At 43.8% G+C, this 16,883-nt stretch overlaps 1 protein-coding gene across 2 annotated transcripts in view; it reads right to left on the bottom strand.

The window, feature by feature from the left end:
* LOC115150475 (arf-GAP with GTPase, ANK repeat and PH domain-containing protein 1) overlaps window positions 1-16,883 on the bottom strand; it is a 28,855-nt gene that overhangs the window by 9,019 nt on the left and 2,953 nt on the right. For both annotated transcript variants that reach the window (XM_029693793.1, XM_029693794.1), the window contains exons 2-12: window positions 12,247-12,305; window positions 11,954-12,041; window positions 10,218-10,303; window positions 9,865-10,006; window positions 9,432-9,566; window positions 9,127-9,248; window positions 8,727-8,891; window positions 6,484-6,570; window positions 6,130-6,234; window positions 4,352-4,517; window positions 49-171 (exon numbers count right to left, since the gene is read on the bottom strand). In XM_029693793.1, the coding sequence (XP_029549653.1) occupies window positions 49-171; window positions 4,352-4,517; window positions 6,130-6,234; window positions 6,484-6,570; window positions 8,727-8,891; window positions 9,127-9,248; window positions 9,432-9,566; window positions 9,865-10,006; window positions 10,218-10,303; window positions 11,954-12,041; window positions 12,247-12,305 (1,278 nt within the window). The remainder of the gene's footprint in view (window positions 1-48; window positions 172-4,351; window positions 4,518-6,129; window positions 6,235-6,483; window positions 6,571-8,726; window positions 8,892-9,126; window positions 9,249-9,431; window positions 9,567-9,864; window positions 10,007-10,217; window positions 10,304-11,953; window positions 12,042-12,246; window positions 12,306-16,883) is intronic.

The following is a 16,883-nucleotide window of genomic DNA, read 5'->3' as shown; positions in this document are numbered from 1 at the left end:
TATTTTTCAAAGTATCAAATCCACAGAGGACCAGGGTGGTGAACGTACCCATGCTTTGGGGCTTGTTAGAGAGAGTAGAGGGGCAGCGCTGCACCCCTCTGTTCCCCCCAGGAGACAACACTCCTCCCGCCCCCTCCTCTACTGGCAGGAGGTTACTACCACTACCAGGGACTATGGGGGAGAGAGCATCACATTTCAAAGAGATATTACATAAAGACACTCATGACAATTCAGTGATCAAACCAAATAATGTGTAGATATTGTAATGTAGATCACATACAAAAAATGTAAAGCGCTTATTTCTGTTCTATGACATAAGTGAGAGATATGGATGAAAGAAAGGTGTGAAGAAGAGTAAGTTACAGGGAGAATGAAAAACAGTGAGACACCAAGACGGCTAGAGAGAGGAGGCTGTAGATTAGGTTCAGAGACAAGGAGAAATAGAAGGGGAGAGGTGATAAAGAGAGAGATTGGCTGTCCTTTTCGAGCCTAAGGGTGTGACGAGTAGTCAGACAAAAACTTTCTGCATACGATTATGATCCAAGTATTTTTTGTAATTATCGGTGATTGGAAGAAAAAAAAAACATTTCAGTACCAGCACACATCTTTCTCATGCTAGTCAGTCATGTGCAAAGTTCTACGTGGTCTGAATAACTCAACTGGCTGGCTGTAAAGAGAAGGGTGGGTTGTACGTTGATCCTGCTCTATTTCTCTGTCCACTCCCTTCATAATTTCACCTGATCAGTTTTTGGTCTGATCATTTACAGTGCATTTGCTAAGTATTCAGACCTCTTGACTTTTTCCACATTTTGTTACGTTACAATCTTATTCTAACATTAATTAAATATATGTTTTTTCTCATCAATCTACACACAATACTCCATAATGACAAAGTGAAAACAGGTTTGTAGAAATTTTTGAAAATGTATAAAAAAAAAAAAATGACATACTTTTTCTTACCACTGAATGTGAATAAGGTATGTGAACCCTTCGGAATTACATGGATTTCTGCATAAATTGGTCAAATTTTTATCTGATCTTTATCTAAGTCAACAATAGACAAACATAGTGTGCTTAAACTAATAACACATAAATTATGGTATTTTTCTTGTCTATATTGAATACATCATTTAAACATTCACAGAGTAGGTTGGAAAAAGTATGTGAACCCCTAGGCTAATGACTTCTCCAAAAGATAATTGGAGTCAGGAGTCAGCTAACCTGGAGTCCAATCAATGAGACGAGATTGGAGATGTTGGTTAGAGCTGCCTTGCCCTATAAAAAACACTCACAAAATGTGAGTTTGCTATTCACAAGAAGCGTTGCCTGATGTGAACCATGCCTCAAACAAAAGAGATCACAGAAGACCTAAGATTAAGAATTGTTGACTTGCATAAAGCTGGAAAGGGTTACAAAAGTATCTCTAAAAGCCTTGATGTTCATCAGTTCACGGTAAGACATTGTCTATAAATGGAGAAAGTTCAGCACTGTTGCTACTCTACCTAGGAGTGGCCGTCCTGCAAAGATGACTGCAAGAGCACAGCGCAGAATGCTCAATGAGGTTAAGAAGAATCCTAGATTGTCAGCTAAAGACTTACAGAAATCTCTGGAACATGCTAACATCTCTGTTGACAAGTCCAAGACACGTAAAACACTAAACAAGAATGGTGTTCATGGGAGGACACCACGGTAGAAGCCACTGCTGCCTAAAAAAAAACATTTCTGCACGTCTGAGGTTTGCGAAAGTGCACCTGGATGTTCCACAGCGCTACTGGCAAAATATTCTGTGGACAGATGAAACTACAGTTGAGTTGTTTGGAAGGAATACACAACACTATGTGTGGAGAAAAAAAGGCACAGCACACCAACATCAAAACCTCATCCCAACTGTAAAGTATGGTGAAGGGAGCATCATGGTTTGGGGCTGCTTTGCTGCCTCAGGGCCTGGACAGCTTGCAATCATCGACGGAAAAATGAATTCCCAAGTTTATCAAGACATTTTGCAGGAGAATGTTAGGCTATCTGTCCGTCAATTGAAGCTCAACAGAAGTTGGGTGATGCAACAGGACAATGACCCAAAACACAGAAGTAAATCAACAACAGAATGGCTTCAACAGAAAAAAATAGGCCATCTGGAATGGCCCAGTCAGAGTCCTGACCTCAACCAGATTGAGATGCTGTGGCATGACCTCAAGAGAGCAGTTCACACCAGACATCCTAAGAATATTGCTGAACTGAAACCGTTTTGTAAAGAGGAATGGTCCAATATTCCTCCTGACTGCTGTGTGATCCGCAACTACAGAAAACATTTGGTTGAGGTTATTGCTGCCAAACCAGTTATTAAATCCAAGGGTTCACATACTTTTCCCACCCTGCACTGTGAATGTTTACACGGTGTGTTCAATAAAGACATGAACATGTATAATTGTTTGTGTGTTATTAGTTTAAGCAGACTGTGTTTGTCTAATTGTTTTGAACTAGATGAAGATCAGATAACATTTTAGGACCAATTTATGCAGAAATCCAGGTATTTTCAAAGGGTTCACATACTTTATCTTGCCACTGTAAGTATTCTGATCCTTTGCTATGAGATTCTAAATATAGCTCAGGTGCATCCTGTTTCCATTGATCATCTATGAGATGTTTCTACAACTTCATTGGAGTCCACCTGTGGTAAATTCAATTGATTGGACATGATTTGGAAAGGCACACAAATGTCTATATAAGGTCCTACAGTTGACAGTGCATGTCAGAGCAAAAACCAAGCCATGAGGTTGATGGAAATGTCCGTAGAGCTCCGAGACAGGATTGTGTCGAGGCACAGACCTGGGGAAGGGTACCAAATAATTTCTACAGCATGAAGGTTCCCAAGAATACAGTGGCCTCCATCATTCTTAAATAGGAAAAGTTTCCTAGAGCTGGCCACCCAGCCAAACTGAGCAATCGGGGGAGAAGGGCCTTGGTCAGGGAGGTGACAATGGTCACTCTGACAGGGCTCCAGAGTTCCTCTGTGGAGATGGGAGAACCTTCCAGAAGGACAACCATCTCTGCAGCACTCCACCAATCAGGCCTTTATGGTAGAGTGGCCAGAAGGAAGCCCCTCCTCAGTAAAAGGCACATGACAGCCCACTTGTTTGCCAAAAGGCACCTAAAGACTCAGATCATGAGAAACAATATTCTCTGGTCTGATGAAACCAAGATTGAACTCTTTGGCCTGAATGCCAAGCGTCACATCTGGAGGAAACCTGGCACCATCCCTACGGTGAAGCATGGTGGTGGCAGCATCATGCTGTGGGGATGTTTTTCAGCAGCAGGGACTGGGAGACTAGTCAGGATCGAGGGAAAGATGAACAGAGCAAAGTACAGAGAGATCCTTGATGAAAACCTGCTCTTGAGTGCTCAGGACCTCAGACTGGGGCGAAGGTTCACCTTCCAACAGGACAATGGCTCTAAGCACACAGCCAAGACAATGCAGGAGTGGCTTCGGGACAAGTCTCTGAATGTCCTTGAGTGGATGAGCCAAAGCCCGGACTTGAACCAAATCTAACATCTCTGGAGACCTTAAAATAGCTGTGCAGCGACGCTCCCCATCCAACCCGACAGAGCTTGAGAGGATCTGCAGAGAAGAATGGGAGAAACTCCCTAAATACAAGTGTGTCAAGCTTGTAGCATCATCTCCAAGAACACTCGAGGCTGTAGTCACTGCCAAAGGTGCTTCAACAAAGTACTGAGTAAAGGGTCTGAATACTTATGTATATTTCAGTTTTTTATTTGTATATTTCAGTTTTTTATTTGTAATAAATTTGCAAACATTTCTAAAAACCTGTTTTGTCTTTGTCATTATGGGGTAATTTGTGTAGATTGATGAGAAAAAAATAACAATTTAATCCATTTTAGAATAAGGCTGTAACATAACAAAATGTGGAAAAAGTCAAGGTGTCTGAATACTTTCTGAATGCACTGTAGATTGCTGTTGCGTCCTACTACAATACATCACATGGCCAGGACGTTTACTATCAAGCTATTAACGTGCATAATATCTAACAAATGGGGCAAGGGTAGCGAAAAAGATGAAATGCCGATGCTCATTCTGCCTGAGTGACAGCAAACTTGGCAGCCCACTGCAAGTTGAAAACACACAAAGACACACACACACCTTCCGAGCGCTGCTTCTAATCGGCAGTGTTTTTGCAGTGAGTATTTTGCCAACATCTGCTTAAGCATATTAAAACACTTACGCTGTTTCTGATCACGATTATCAACAGATCCGACTATCAACTGTCAATTTATGGATACGATTACAAATACGAGTATGGCCATGTCAGCACACCCCTATTGGAGCCCCTCTCACCAGCGCTGGCCCCCTCAGGCCCCTGGACGTCTTTGACCAGGTCGTTGAGGCCGGGCGGAGGGCCACAGGAAGGGACGGCACCAGCACGGGGTGGGCGTTTCCCTGGCACCTTCACAGTCACCCTCAGCAGGTCCATCTCTTTCCCATGGACGTTCTGCATGTAGTCCTGCCAGGTCAGGGGGAAAGGCCAACCAATACAGCAGATATTTCAAACATATATAATGTTACTGCAGCATGGTCCAGCCCATTCTGAGATTCAAAATGGTGTTCAGCAGGTTATACAAACTATAACAATGTAGCCAACTCAGGGATTCAATGGGATTCAATATCCAACCATTTTCCAAAGTCTTTGTAATAGAGTCAGAGGATTTTCCTGACTGGTCATGTGGAAGCTCTATTTTTTAATTTTTTTATTTCACCTTTATTTAACCAGGTAAGCTAGTTGAGAACACGTTCTCATTTACAAATGCGACCTGGCCAAGATAAAGCAAAGCGGTGCGACAGAAACAACAACACAGAGTTACATAGAATAAACAAGCGAACAGTCAACACAATAGAACAAAAAGAAAGTCTATATACAGTGTGTGCAAATGGCATGAGGAGGTATGGCAAAAAATAGGCCATAGTAGCAAAGTAATTACAATTTAGCAGATTAACACTGGAGTGATAGATGAGCAGATGATGATGAGCAGATGATGGTGTGTAAGTAGTGATACTGGTGTGCAAAAGAGCAGCAAAGTAAATAAAAACAATATGGGGATGAGGTAGGTAGATTGGGTGGGCTATTTACAGATGGACTATGTACAGCTGCAGTGATCGGTTAGCTGCTCAGATAGCTGATGCTTAAAGTTAGTGAGGGAAATGTAAGTCTCCAGCTTCAGCGATTTTTGCAATTCGTTCCAGTCACTGGCAGCAGAGAACTGGAAGGAAAGGCGGCCAAAGGAGGTGTTGGCTTTGGGGATGACCAGTGAGATATACCTGCTGGAGCGCGTGCTACGGGTGGGTGTTGTTATCGTGACCAGTGAGCTGAGATAAGGCGGAGCTTTACCTAGCATAGACTTGTAGATGACCTGGAGCCAGTGGGTCTGGCGACGAATATGTAGCGAGGGCCAGCCGACTAGAGCATACAGGTCGCAGTGGTGGGTGGTATAAGGCGCTTTGGTAACAAAACGGATGGCACTGTAATAGACTGCATCCAATTAGCTGAGTAGAGTATTGGAAGCTATTTTGTAGATGACATCGCCGAAGTCGAGGATCGGTAGGATAGTCAGTTTTACTAGGGTAAGTTTGGCGGTGTGAGTGAAGGATGCTTTGTTGCGAAATAGAAAGCCGATTCTAGATTTGATTTTGGATTGGAGATGTTTGATATGAGTCTGGAAGGAGATTTTACAGTCTAGCCAGACACCTAGGTATTTGTAGTTGTCCACGTATTCTAGGTCAGAACCGTCCAGAGTAGTGATGCTAGTCGGGCGGGCGGGTGCGGGCAGCGAACGGTTGAAAAGCATGCATTTGGTTTTGCTAGCGTTTAAGAGCAGATGGAGGCCACGGAAGGAGTGTTGTATTGCATTGAAGCTCGTTTGGAGGTTTGTTAACACAGTGTCCAAAGAAGGGCCAGATGTATACAGAATGGTGTTGTCTGCGTAGAGGTGGATCAGGGAATAACCCGCAGCAAGAGCGACATCATTGATATAAATGCATGTCCCTGATCAGCTCTTTATGTGTGTCCATACAAACAGCTGGAATATAGTGTAGCACTGAGTGTCAGTGCATTGACTCACGTTGACGCTGGAGTGATAGGAGAGCATGCCGTTGTTGGACAGCGTGACGTATTTCTTCTTCCATTCCTTGTTGAGGGAGTTCCCACTGCGCTTCAGCAGGATGCTCTGGTGGAGGGAGACAGGGATGACGGACAGAGGAGAGGAGACGAGGATAAGACACACATTCTTTATCTGTTCTTTATTATGCTCCTTATGCCAAAAGAGCCTAGCAGGCTTCCACAAAATCTACCTCAACAAAATTCTCAAAGGTAAGTTAAATCCCTCTCCTAGCTCCATGATGTTAGTTCATTGTCTGTGATGAGCTCCTATATAGCATACAGCTCCTACAGGATATACTGTCTGTCTGTCACCTACCTGTTTGATGGGGATGGAGCGTCCACTACCCAAGTCTCCTATCTTACCATCTGTACTCCTCCTCTCCGAGTCACTGCCCCTACGGCCCTGCAGACATGGCACAAGACAAACAACAAGAATAAACAGGTAAAGAGAAAACAGAGAGAGAGGGAGAGAGAATGCTGTTCATTGACAACAGCTCAGCATTTAACACCATAGTACCCTCCACACTCGTCAGTAAGCTCGAGATCCTGTATCTCGACCCTGCCCTGTGCAACTGGGTCCTGGACTTCCTGATGAGCCGCCCCCAGGTGGTGAGGGTAGGAAATAACATCTCCAGCCCGCTGATCCTCAACACTGGGGCCCCACAAGGGTGCGTTCTCAGTCCTCTCCTGTACTCCCTGTTCACCCATGACTGCATGGCCATGCACTCCTCCAACTCAATCATCAAGTTTGCAGATGACACTACAGTGGTAGGCTTGATTACCAACAACAACGAGACGGCCTACAGGGAGGAGATGAGGGCCCTCGGAGTGTGGTGTCAGGAAAATAACCTCACACTCAATGTCAACAAAACAAAGGAGATGATCGTGGACTTCAGAAAACAGCCTAGGGAGCAGCCCCCTATCCACATCGACGGGACAGTAGTGGAGAAGGTGGAAAGTTTTAAGTTCCTCGGCGTACACATCACGGACAACCTGAAATGGTCCACCCACACAGACAGCATGGTGAAGAAGGCGCAGCAGCCTTCTTCACCAAACTTTTACAGATGCACATTCGAGAGCATCCTGTCGGGCTGTATCACCGCCTGGTACGGCAACTGCTCCGCCCACAACCGTAAGGCTCTCCAGAGGGTAGTGAGGTCTGCACAACGCATAACCGGGGGAAAACTACCTGCCCTCCAGGACACCTACACCACCCGATGTCACAGGAATGCCAAAAAGATCATCAAGGACAACAACCACCCGAGCCACTGCCTGTTCACCCCGCTATCATCCAGAAGGCGAGGTCAGTACAGGTGCATCAAAGCGGGGACCGAGAGACTGAAAAACAGCTTCTATCTCAAGGCCATCAGACTGTTAAACAGCCATCACTAACATTGAGTGGCTGCTGCCAACACACTGACTCATCTCTAGCCACTTTAATAAGTAAAAATTGGATGTAATAAATGTATCACTACCCACTTTAAACAATGCCACTTTATATAATGTTTACATACCCTACATTACTCATATGTATATACTGTACTCTATACCATCTACTGCATCTTGCCTATGCCGTTCGACCAGCACTCATCCATATATTTCTATGTACATATTCTTATTCATTCCTTTACACTTGTGTGTATAAAGTAGTTGTCGTGAAATTGTTAGATTACTTGTTAGATATTACTGCATGGTCGGAAACTAGAAGCACAAGCATTTCGCTACACTCGCATTAACATCTGGGGACCCATGTGTATGTGACAAATAAAATTTGATTTGATTTAGAGAGAGAGAGAAAGAAAGAAAGAGAGAGATAACTATTATACAGACAGAGAGTGAAGGAAAAAGCACAAAATAGGGACTATAATCCATGAAGAGAGCTAAAATAGGGACTATAATCCATGAAGAGAGTTAAAATAGGGACTATAATCCATGAAGAGAGTTAAAATAGGGACTATAATCCATGAAGAGAGTTAAAATAGGGACTATAATCCATGAAGAGAGTTAAAATAGGGACTATAATCCATGAAGAGCGTTAAAATAGGGACTATAATCCATGAAGAGAGTTAAAATAGGGACTATAATCCATGAAGAGCGCTAAAATAGGGACTATAATCCATGAAGAGAGTTAAAATAGGGACTATAATCCATGAAGAGAGTTAAAATAGGGACTATAATCCATGAAGAGAGCTAAAATAGGGACTATAATCCATGAAGAGAGCTAAAATAGGGAGTATTTTATCTTTATTTAACTAGGCAAGTCAGTTAAGAACAAATTCTTATTTTCAATGATGGCCTAGGAACAGTGGGTTAACTGCCTTGTTCAGGGCAGAACGACAGATTTTTACCTTGTCTGTTCGGGGATTCAATCTTGCAACCTTTCGGTTACTAGTCCAACGCTCTAACCACTAGGCTACCTGCCGCCCCTATGATCCATGAAGAGAGCTAAAAAGATGACATTTCAAAGAAAGCACAGGGGACCTGAGAGAGGGTTATGGATAAGTCAATGAGGAATCTAAGTCAGTAAAAGTGTGTGTTTGTGGTTGGTTGGTATGTTACCGTGAAGCGGGAGCCGGTGCGTCGCCGGGGGGCGCTGCGGACAGACCCTGGGGTGGCGCTGCCCAGCCTCTCCCCCCCTGCTGCCCCACCGATCTCCTTATGACTGATCACTGGGGTGGAGGGCAGAGAGGATGAGTAGTCACTGCTCTGACCACCGTTACTGGCCTGAGAGAGAGAAACAAAAACAAAGAAAAAGAAAGAGTGACAGACAACAAAAAGGACAAAAGAGAGAGATTACAGAGAGCAAAGAAAGACAGCTGAATATGTGGAAAAATCTGGAAACAAAATCCATAAATCTAAATGAACACTGAACACTCCTGTCCAACATTACCATCCTATTGATTTGGACCAGTGTCTTATCTCCAGTATGAAGGACTGGAGGCCAGAGCTGTTGCTGTACCTGACCAGGGAAGACTCCTGACACTGGGGTAGAGCCTCCAGAGTGACTGGGGGAGTTGGGCAGGGATTTACAGGAGGCCAGTAGAGCTGCCTGCTTCTTCACTGCCATGATCTTCTGGGCAGCTGTGGTAAGTAGAGAGGACAAATACAAACATTACCCTACTTAGACAGTCATCTGTCTAATCTAGACGCTGATATAGATGAATGTGAAATTAATTCAAATTGGTTTATTGATTGAAATTCCAGCTACATTGTACTGAAACAACAGAAAAAAGGAGCAGTGTGTGTGTTTGTGTGTGTCCTCACCCTCGGTGAAGACGCGGTTGACGTTGAGACCGTAGGTAGCGCAGGTCTCGTAGTAGGTACATCGCCTGACGTCTGAACACAGCTGTCTAGCCCTGGCGTCCTCTATCACCCGAGGGTTGGTGCTGGTGATTTTATCTGGAGGAAGGAGGAACTAAATCAACTACATCCTATTACAAACCTTAATAAACCTTTAGAAACCCATACAGATGCTATCTTTAGTATAATATAGAGCAGGGTTTCTTAAACTATGGGTCGGGACCCAAAGTGGGCCCTGGACATGTGAGAGGTGGGCATCAAGTTATGAGAATGCATCTTTAAGATGATTTGGGTCACGGAAGGACAGTCAATTTCTCATTTGGGTCTCGAGCTGAAAATGTTTGCTCACCCCTGTCATAGAGAGTGGGTATGGGTGTGGGTATGGGTGGGGTCTTACCCTGGGTTCCTACCACTATGAAGGGGATCTCAGCGATGTTGCGGTGGATGCCAAGCTCGCTGTAGTTCCTGTACACTTCCTGGAAACTGGCCTCGTTCTCCAGACTGAAGACCAGGATGACCCCGTCCACCCAGCTAGCCATCTGGAGAGGAGGGGAGAGGGTAGCGTAGGGGAGGTAATAGGGGACAAATGGGGAGAGAACAAGTGAAAGAGAGAGTTGTCAGAGGAGAACATAAAAATAACAGGTGAGAAGAGTTAAACAGTCCAACGTGTCAGAGTGAACCCCTGTCAACTCCATGTGTTTTAAGGGGGACACTACTCATCAGTCTGCAGTCAGTAAAGCCTCCACCTACCTGTGCATCCGGGGGTCCTGTCTCCTCCCTGATCAGCAAAATGTGACTGTTGCCATCAACAAGTACCTCCTTCTTATACCTGCCCCCTGATAAAGAAAGAAAGAAAGAAAGAAAGAAAGAAAGAAAGAAAGAAAGAAAGAAAGAAAGAAAGAAAGAAAGAAAGAGAAGCCCTATGTGATACAGTAGTAATTTTTTACAGGAATGCTTTAAGGCTTAAGTACAAGGTATGATGTCAAACCAGTGTTAATTTTGTCAACAAAAATAATGACGTAAATATTTGTCACGTCCTGACCCTAGTAAGATGTCATTTCTATAGTAGAGTAGGTCAGGGCGTGACAGGGGGTGTTTTGGGTTGTTATGTTATCTATTTCTATGTTTTAGTTCTAGTTTTTCTATTTCTATGTTGGGATTGTATGGGGTTGATCTCTAATTGGAGGCAGCTGATCCTCATTGCCTCTGATTAGAGATCATATTTAAGTAGGGGTTTTTTCTCATTGTTGTTTGTGGGTTATTATCTTTTGAGTAGTGTGTTTTCCTCTCTGCGTCACGGTTTTGTTGTTTTTGTATATTTAAGTGTATTGCATTCAGTTTCACGTTTAATAAATATGTGGAACTACGAACACGCTGCATTTTGGTCCGCTCCTTCGACCAGCCGTGACAATATTAGTCAAATACCTATTTTTCAGTGGCAGTTGACGAGACTATAACTGACTAAATACTCAGAAAAAAATATTTGTCATTTTGGTTGACGAAAACGAGACAAATATCTCTGACTAAAATCTGACTAGTAAATGGACTGGACAAGAGTTTTTGGAGAGATTGAGAGCTTTCAGTGTTATTAGTAGGGTCCAATCAAAAGCATACATGACATAATTGTAAGGCTTTCTCATTGCAAAGTCGCAATGCTTTTATTGGTGGAAAATAAATACCATGTCCAGGTCATTCACAAGTTACCTCTCTGCCCAGCAACCGTTTTCCAATCTGGTGGCAACAAATCATTGATGCAAATAAGGCACACGCCTTGGCGTCTCTCCCGGTTGTACATGCTCCCGGTAGAAAAAAGGGGCAATGTTTGGAGACACTTTACTTATCGTGTTAATTCAAACAAGACCGAACGCAACGTCTTAATTTACATTTGAGTAATTTAGCAGATGCTCTTATCCAGAGCGACTTACAGTAAGTGCATTCACCTTAAGATAGCTAGGTGGAAGACAGAGTTTGCACCCACAAGCTAATGCGGAAAAATACTACCAACCTCAAGAGACATCTAAAAGTGCATCATCTCAATATATATGCTCAGGTAATAACATATTAATAATGCTAGTTAGGTTGCTGCAAACTATCACACCTCTACTTTTGACAGAACTTTGATTACAATATAGCTACAGTATGTCAAGGGGTGTTTGCCAATTTGCCTGTTGGGAAGAGAATTATGGGATAGGATGTTATACAGAACAATATGTTGGTAGGACAAGGCTAAGTATGTTTGTGCACATGGTAGTCAGTGATTTATGTTTACTAGGTTAATGAGGCAATGGAAATGTGATGTGACTAAAATAAAAAGGCATTTATAGTTGACTAAAATGGCCCACTGTTTTATCATTTTGACAATAACCAGACTAAATCATTATTCAAATGACCAAAATTTGACTAAGACTTAATTATATTTTAGTCAAAATGATTAAGACAAGACTAAATCTAAAAAAGAATGCCAAAATTAAAACTGTCAAACTCACCTTCTGGGTTCTCCAGGGGCTGGTAGCTCCCGCTCATGTGTCTGTGGACCAGGGCTGACTTCCCACTGCGGAGACCTCCCAACACCCCCTGGACACATAGTCAGAAGGATATATCACCCCACTCTTTCCAATAGTGACATGTTTATCATACTCTACAACAACTACTTCTATTTACTACAATTATCATCATAGTATTCCATTATTAGACACTGTCACTGTCGTCTCTGTTGAAGCAGAAACAAGACTACATCTATTTCCGATTCCAGCGGTATGACAACAGCAATCACTCTCACCAGACGGAGCTCTTGGACGGTTCGACTGAAGGTCCATTCTTGACTGTTACCGCAAGCCGCTGTGGACACACAGAGAGAGGGAAAGAGAGAGAGAGGGAGACTGATTAAAACATAAGGTCAATGTTGTGATCACGTGTTCCTTCTCCCTTTCTGCCTCCTGTCTACAGCCTGCTTAGAACAGGGGAAACTTTCAAAGTCACTGGCCGTCTCGCTCTACAGCACTCTGAAGCTGTGAGGAATGCTGTGCCGCGCCGTTCTTAGTGTGTGTGGCCCCATACGTGCCCTGTCGCAGGTCCAGATGGCACAGACTACAGAGTTAGGTGAGGGGGGAGACAGAGAAAGGAAGCGAAGGAATGAGATAGAGCCACAAAGGACGAGTGCAAATTAATTGCACAGGCTCAGTAGTGAGGCTCAAGTTCATTAGCAGCTCTGTGGACGCAGCCGGAGTGAGCGTGCCAGTGTGTGTGTGTGTGTGTTTGTGTACACGTGTGTGTGTACGTATGTGTGCCTGAGCGTGTATGTGAGATGATTACCAAACAATCTCTATGTGTTTTATTCATCCAAAATTCCAATACAAGCCTCAGTAGATTTCACCATCATTTTGATGCTGCGCAGCAAGCTGAAAAATGGGATGTAGAGAGAGAGAGAGAGAACATTTCTGTGTCCACAGTGGAATGAGAATTTGGATATCCTCCAAGCATCATAATTACTGGGTACCTGTTATTTCACTGCATCGCCCAGAGGTGTTCAATAATATCTGAAAAGCACAGACAGGGGTCCTCACAACAGGTGACTGCCAATGAGTTGAGACTTTTATTGAAGTCACATAATTTTCTATCTATATACTACTGCAATAGCCATCACACAGAAAAGAGTGAGGTGGAGAACACCCTATGCTCACATGGGGGCCAACAGGATTAAGTCAAGTCACACAACTGCATAGCAGAGTGGAAGAGGACTAGTAGGTACTGTAACATCCTGTAAGTGGCTGCCAATACCATTCCTCATTATGACAGAGTCCATCAATAACAGTTACATTTTAGTCAATTAGCAAGACAGTCTTATCCAGAGAGACTTACAGTAGTGAGTGCATACATTTTCAGACTTTTTTAGACTGGTCCCCGGTGGGAATCGAACCCACAACCCTGGCGTTGCAAGCACCATGCTCTACCAACAGCCACACAGGACCTAAAAGTGCATTTGTTCAGATGGTGACCTGAAGACTAATGGACAAAATATACAGTAGAGCACACATATAGAATGAATGTGAAATTCCTTTACAAGGTTTGTGCATCTCAAATGGCACCCTATTCCCTATATAGTGCACTATACAGGGAATAGGGTGCCATTTGGCACTCAGAACCACATGTAACCGGTGTGAAATGGCTAGCTAGTTAGCGGGGTGCACGCTAATAGTGTTTCAATCGGTGACGTCACTCGCTCTAAACCTTGAAGTAGTTGTTTCCCTTTCTCTGCTGTGGAGCGATAGGTAACGATGCTTCGGGGGTGTCAGTTGTTGATGTGTGAAGAGGGTCCCTGGTTTGAGCCCAGGTTGGGGTGAGGAGAGGGACGGAAGGAAAACTGTTACAAACACAACACAGGGTTAGACTGCATGGGGAGAGATGGGGAGAAGGCAAACTCCACACTTAACCATACTTAACAAAAATACTATACTTAACAGAAACAACTACTTCAAGGTCTCAGAGTGTGTGATGACACCGATTGAAATGCTATTAGCGCGTGTTGGTCACATGTTTCATGGGCTGAAATAAAAGATCCCAGAAATATTCCATACGCACAAAAAGCTTATTTCTCTCAAATGTTGTGCACAAATGTATTTACATCTCTGGTTAGTGAGCATTTCTCCTTTGCCAATATAATCCATCCACCTGACAGGTGTGGCATATCAAGAAGCTGATTAAACAGCATGATCATTACACAGGTGCACCTTGTGCTGGGGACAATTAAAGGCCACTCTAACATGTGCAGTTTGGTCACACAACACAATGCCACAGATGTCTCAAGTTTTGAGGGAGTGTGCAATTGGCATGCTGACTACAGGAATGTCCACCAGAGCTGTTGCCAGAGAACTGAATGTTTATTTCTCTACCATAAGCCGCCTCCAACGTTGTTTTAGAGAATTTGGCAGTATGTCCAACCGGCCTCACAACCGCAGACCACGTGTAACCACGCCAGCCCAGGACTTCCACATCTGGCTTCTTCACCAGCGGGATGGTCTAAGACGAGTCACCCGGACAGCTGATGAAACTGTGGATTTGCACAACCGAAGAATTTCTGCACAAACTGTCAGAAAGCGTCTCAGGGTAACTCATCTGCGTGCTCGTCGTCCTCACCAGGGTCTTGACCTGACTGAGGTTCGGCGTTGTAACCAACTTCAGTTATAAAATACTCACCTTCGATGGCCACTGGCATGCTGGATAAGTGTGCTCTTCACGGATGAATCCCGGTTTCAACTGTACCAGGCGGATGGCAGAAAACGTGTATGGCGTCATGTGGACGAGCAGTTTGCTGATGTCAACGTTGTGAACAGAGTTCCTCTCGGTGGGGTTATGGTATGGGCAGTCATAAGTTATGAACAACGAACACAATTCAGTGTAGTTTCAATGTATGGAATCATTTGGGAAATGTTGGATTTTAGGTCAACTTCCCCTTTAAAGAAGACTGAAGTTATGGATGGGAAATAAAAGCTTCAAAAGATTAACAAGCAGATTCATTCTGCAGGGCTGCAGATACACACACATATGCTTGTACATGGACACACACAAACGCAAGCACACACACACACAACATGTATATAAGCCTCCAATTGTGGACAAATTCTTGATTTGGGCAACAGGCAGCCTCTTACACACACACACACACACACACACACACACACAGACACATGCAAACAGCCATATAAATGATGCCACTGCCTCAATCAAAAGGGCCTTTGGAGGTCTGAGTAAAGCAGTGTTGAAGCCAACTCCAGTCAGACAGTATGATCCTTTCAGACACTGAATCCTCTCTCTGTGGGGACACACCAGAAGTGACGGAGTCTCCACAGACACATTATATACTGCCTGTGCTTTGCTGTGCGCACCGGCCACACCTCAGTGACAATACGGTAACACAGCCACCACTTCCTTCCACTCTTGCTCTCAGGGGAGATTACATTTAAACGAAAGCCAGGTACCCTTCCCAACCCCCACCGGACAATTTCTGTCTGTCTGTATGTCTATTGGTCCCCCCCACTCTTTAACCCCCCCCCCCCCCTTTCCAGCGTCATATCGCCGACCAAATAGCATCTCTTGCCGCTTGTTGTTGCCATGGCAACCCTTCTTCCAGAAACTGCCTGGCTCTCAGCACAATAAATTCTCTCATACATACAGTGGTGTGTGTGTTTGAGCACATTTACACAATTGTAAATCACACATACTATATTGATTAATATTGATGATATAGATATAAGACAGACATAATATTTACTGAGTTAACAAAATACAATTAAAACGTTGAAAATCTCCCCAAATGTTTATTTTCATTAGTTATTACTTTACCCCAACTCTGATTGATATTTTGCAATCAAATATTTTGCAATCAAACTGAAATGCCCCCCAAAATGTAAATGGCTATTCATCTCTTGTTCACCCAATCCCAATGTGGAGTCATTGAGTTAATGGGTTTCATTTGGATGTTGATTAACTCTGCAAGCAGAGCAGGAAGGGTCCCCTTCCGTCCTCCCTTCCTCCCTCCCTCACCCCCTGCCCCCTCACTCCTTCCCTCAGAAGAACACAGCTCTGTGTACTCCCACCCTTAATTATTCATGTCCCACTTACTCCTGACAAATTATTCAGCACTTACACCAATTCTACATACTCCTTCATCACACACGTCTACAACAGCACATTCGCAAATATAGTGAAATCTGAATATTTGATTACCATGGGCTATCTCATGTTTTCTTGTGACTGCTTGGAGTTGGAGACAAATTTAGGCCAAGTAGGTTTTCATTGACGGAAGCATTACTCTTGGGAGCAGGAGAAGCATATGCAGGTTGTCCTCTCTCGTTATTCAACCTTTTTCATGCCTAACACCCAACAGGACCTATGAGTGGATGTGCTCATTTTACTGTACCACATGAATGCATCATTATTCAAGTGACATCTTCTGCATTATATCCAGTATGTGACTGTGTGAATGGATTATAATGTATAATGCAATTTCCCCATTGGAATTCCAATTCTCTCTGAGGGTCCATCAAGGCATAGTGGCCATCAAATAACATATTTTATGACCAAGATGCATCACATGGCACCCTATTCCCTATGTAGTGCACTACTTTTGACCAGGCCCCACAGAGCTCTGGTCAAAGGTAGTGCACTATAAAGGGAATAGGGTGGGTGCCATATTGGACATAGCCCAAGGCTTTCCCTCTCACTTCAAGGTCTTCAACCTCCTTTTCTTCACCACATCTTTGCACAGTGCATCCTGACCTACAGTGTGTGGTTTTCCGGCCAATATGGACTGATGATGGACAACCATCTAGAATGAGACCACAGTGCACGAGCACCTGCTCACTGCACTAGCATTGTGTAAACCATTGTGTAAACCATTAGAGTAAGATGGTACGGCAA

This window comes from Salmo trutta, chromosome 16, assembly GCF_901001165.1.
Source record: "Salmo trutta chromosome 16, fSalTru1.1, whole genome shotgun sequence".
Classification (NCBI taxonomy): domain Eukaryota; kingdom Metazoa; phylum Chordata; class Actinopteri; order Salmoniformes; family Salmonidae; genus Salmo; species Salmo trutta.
Note: the sequence above shows the minus strand (reverse complement) of the source record. Positions and strands in the feature narration are given on the sequence as shown.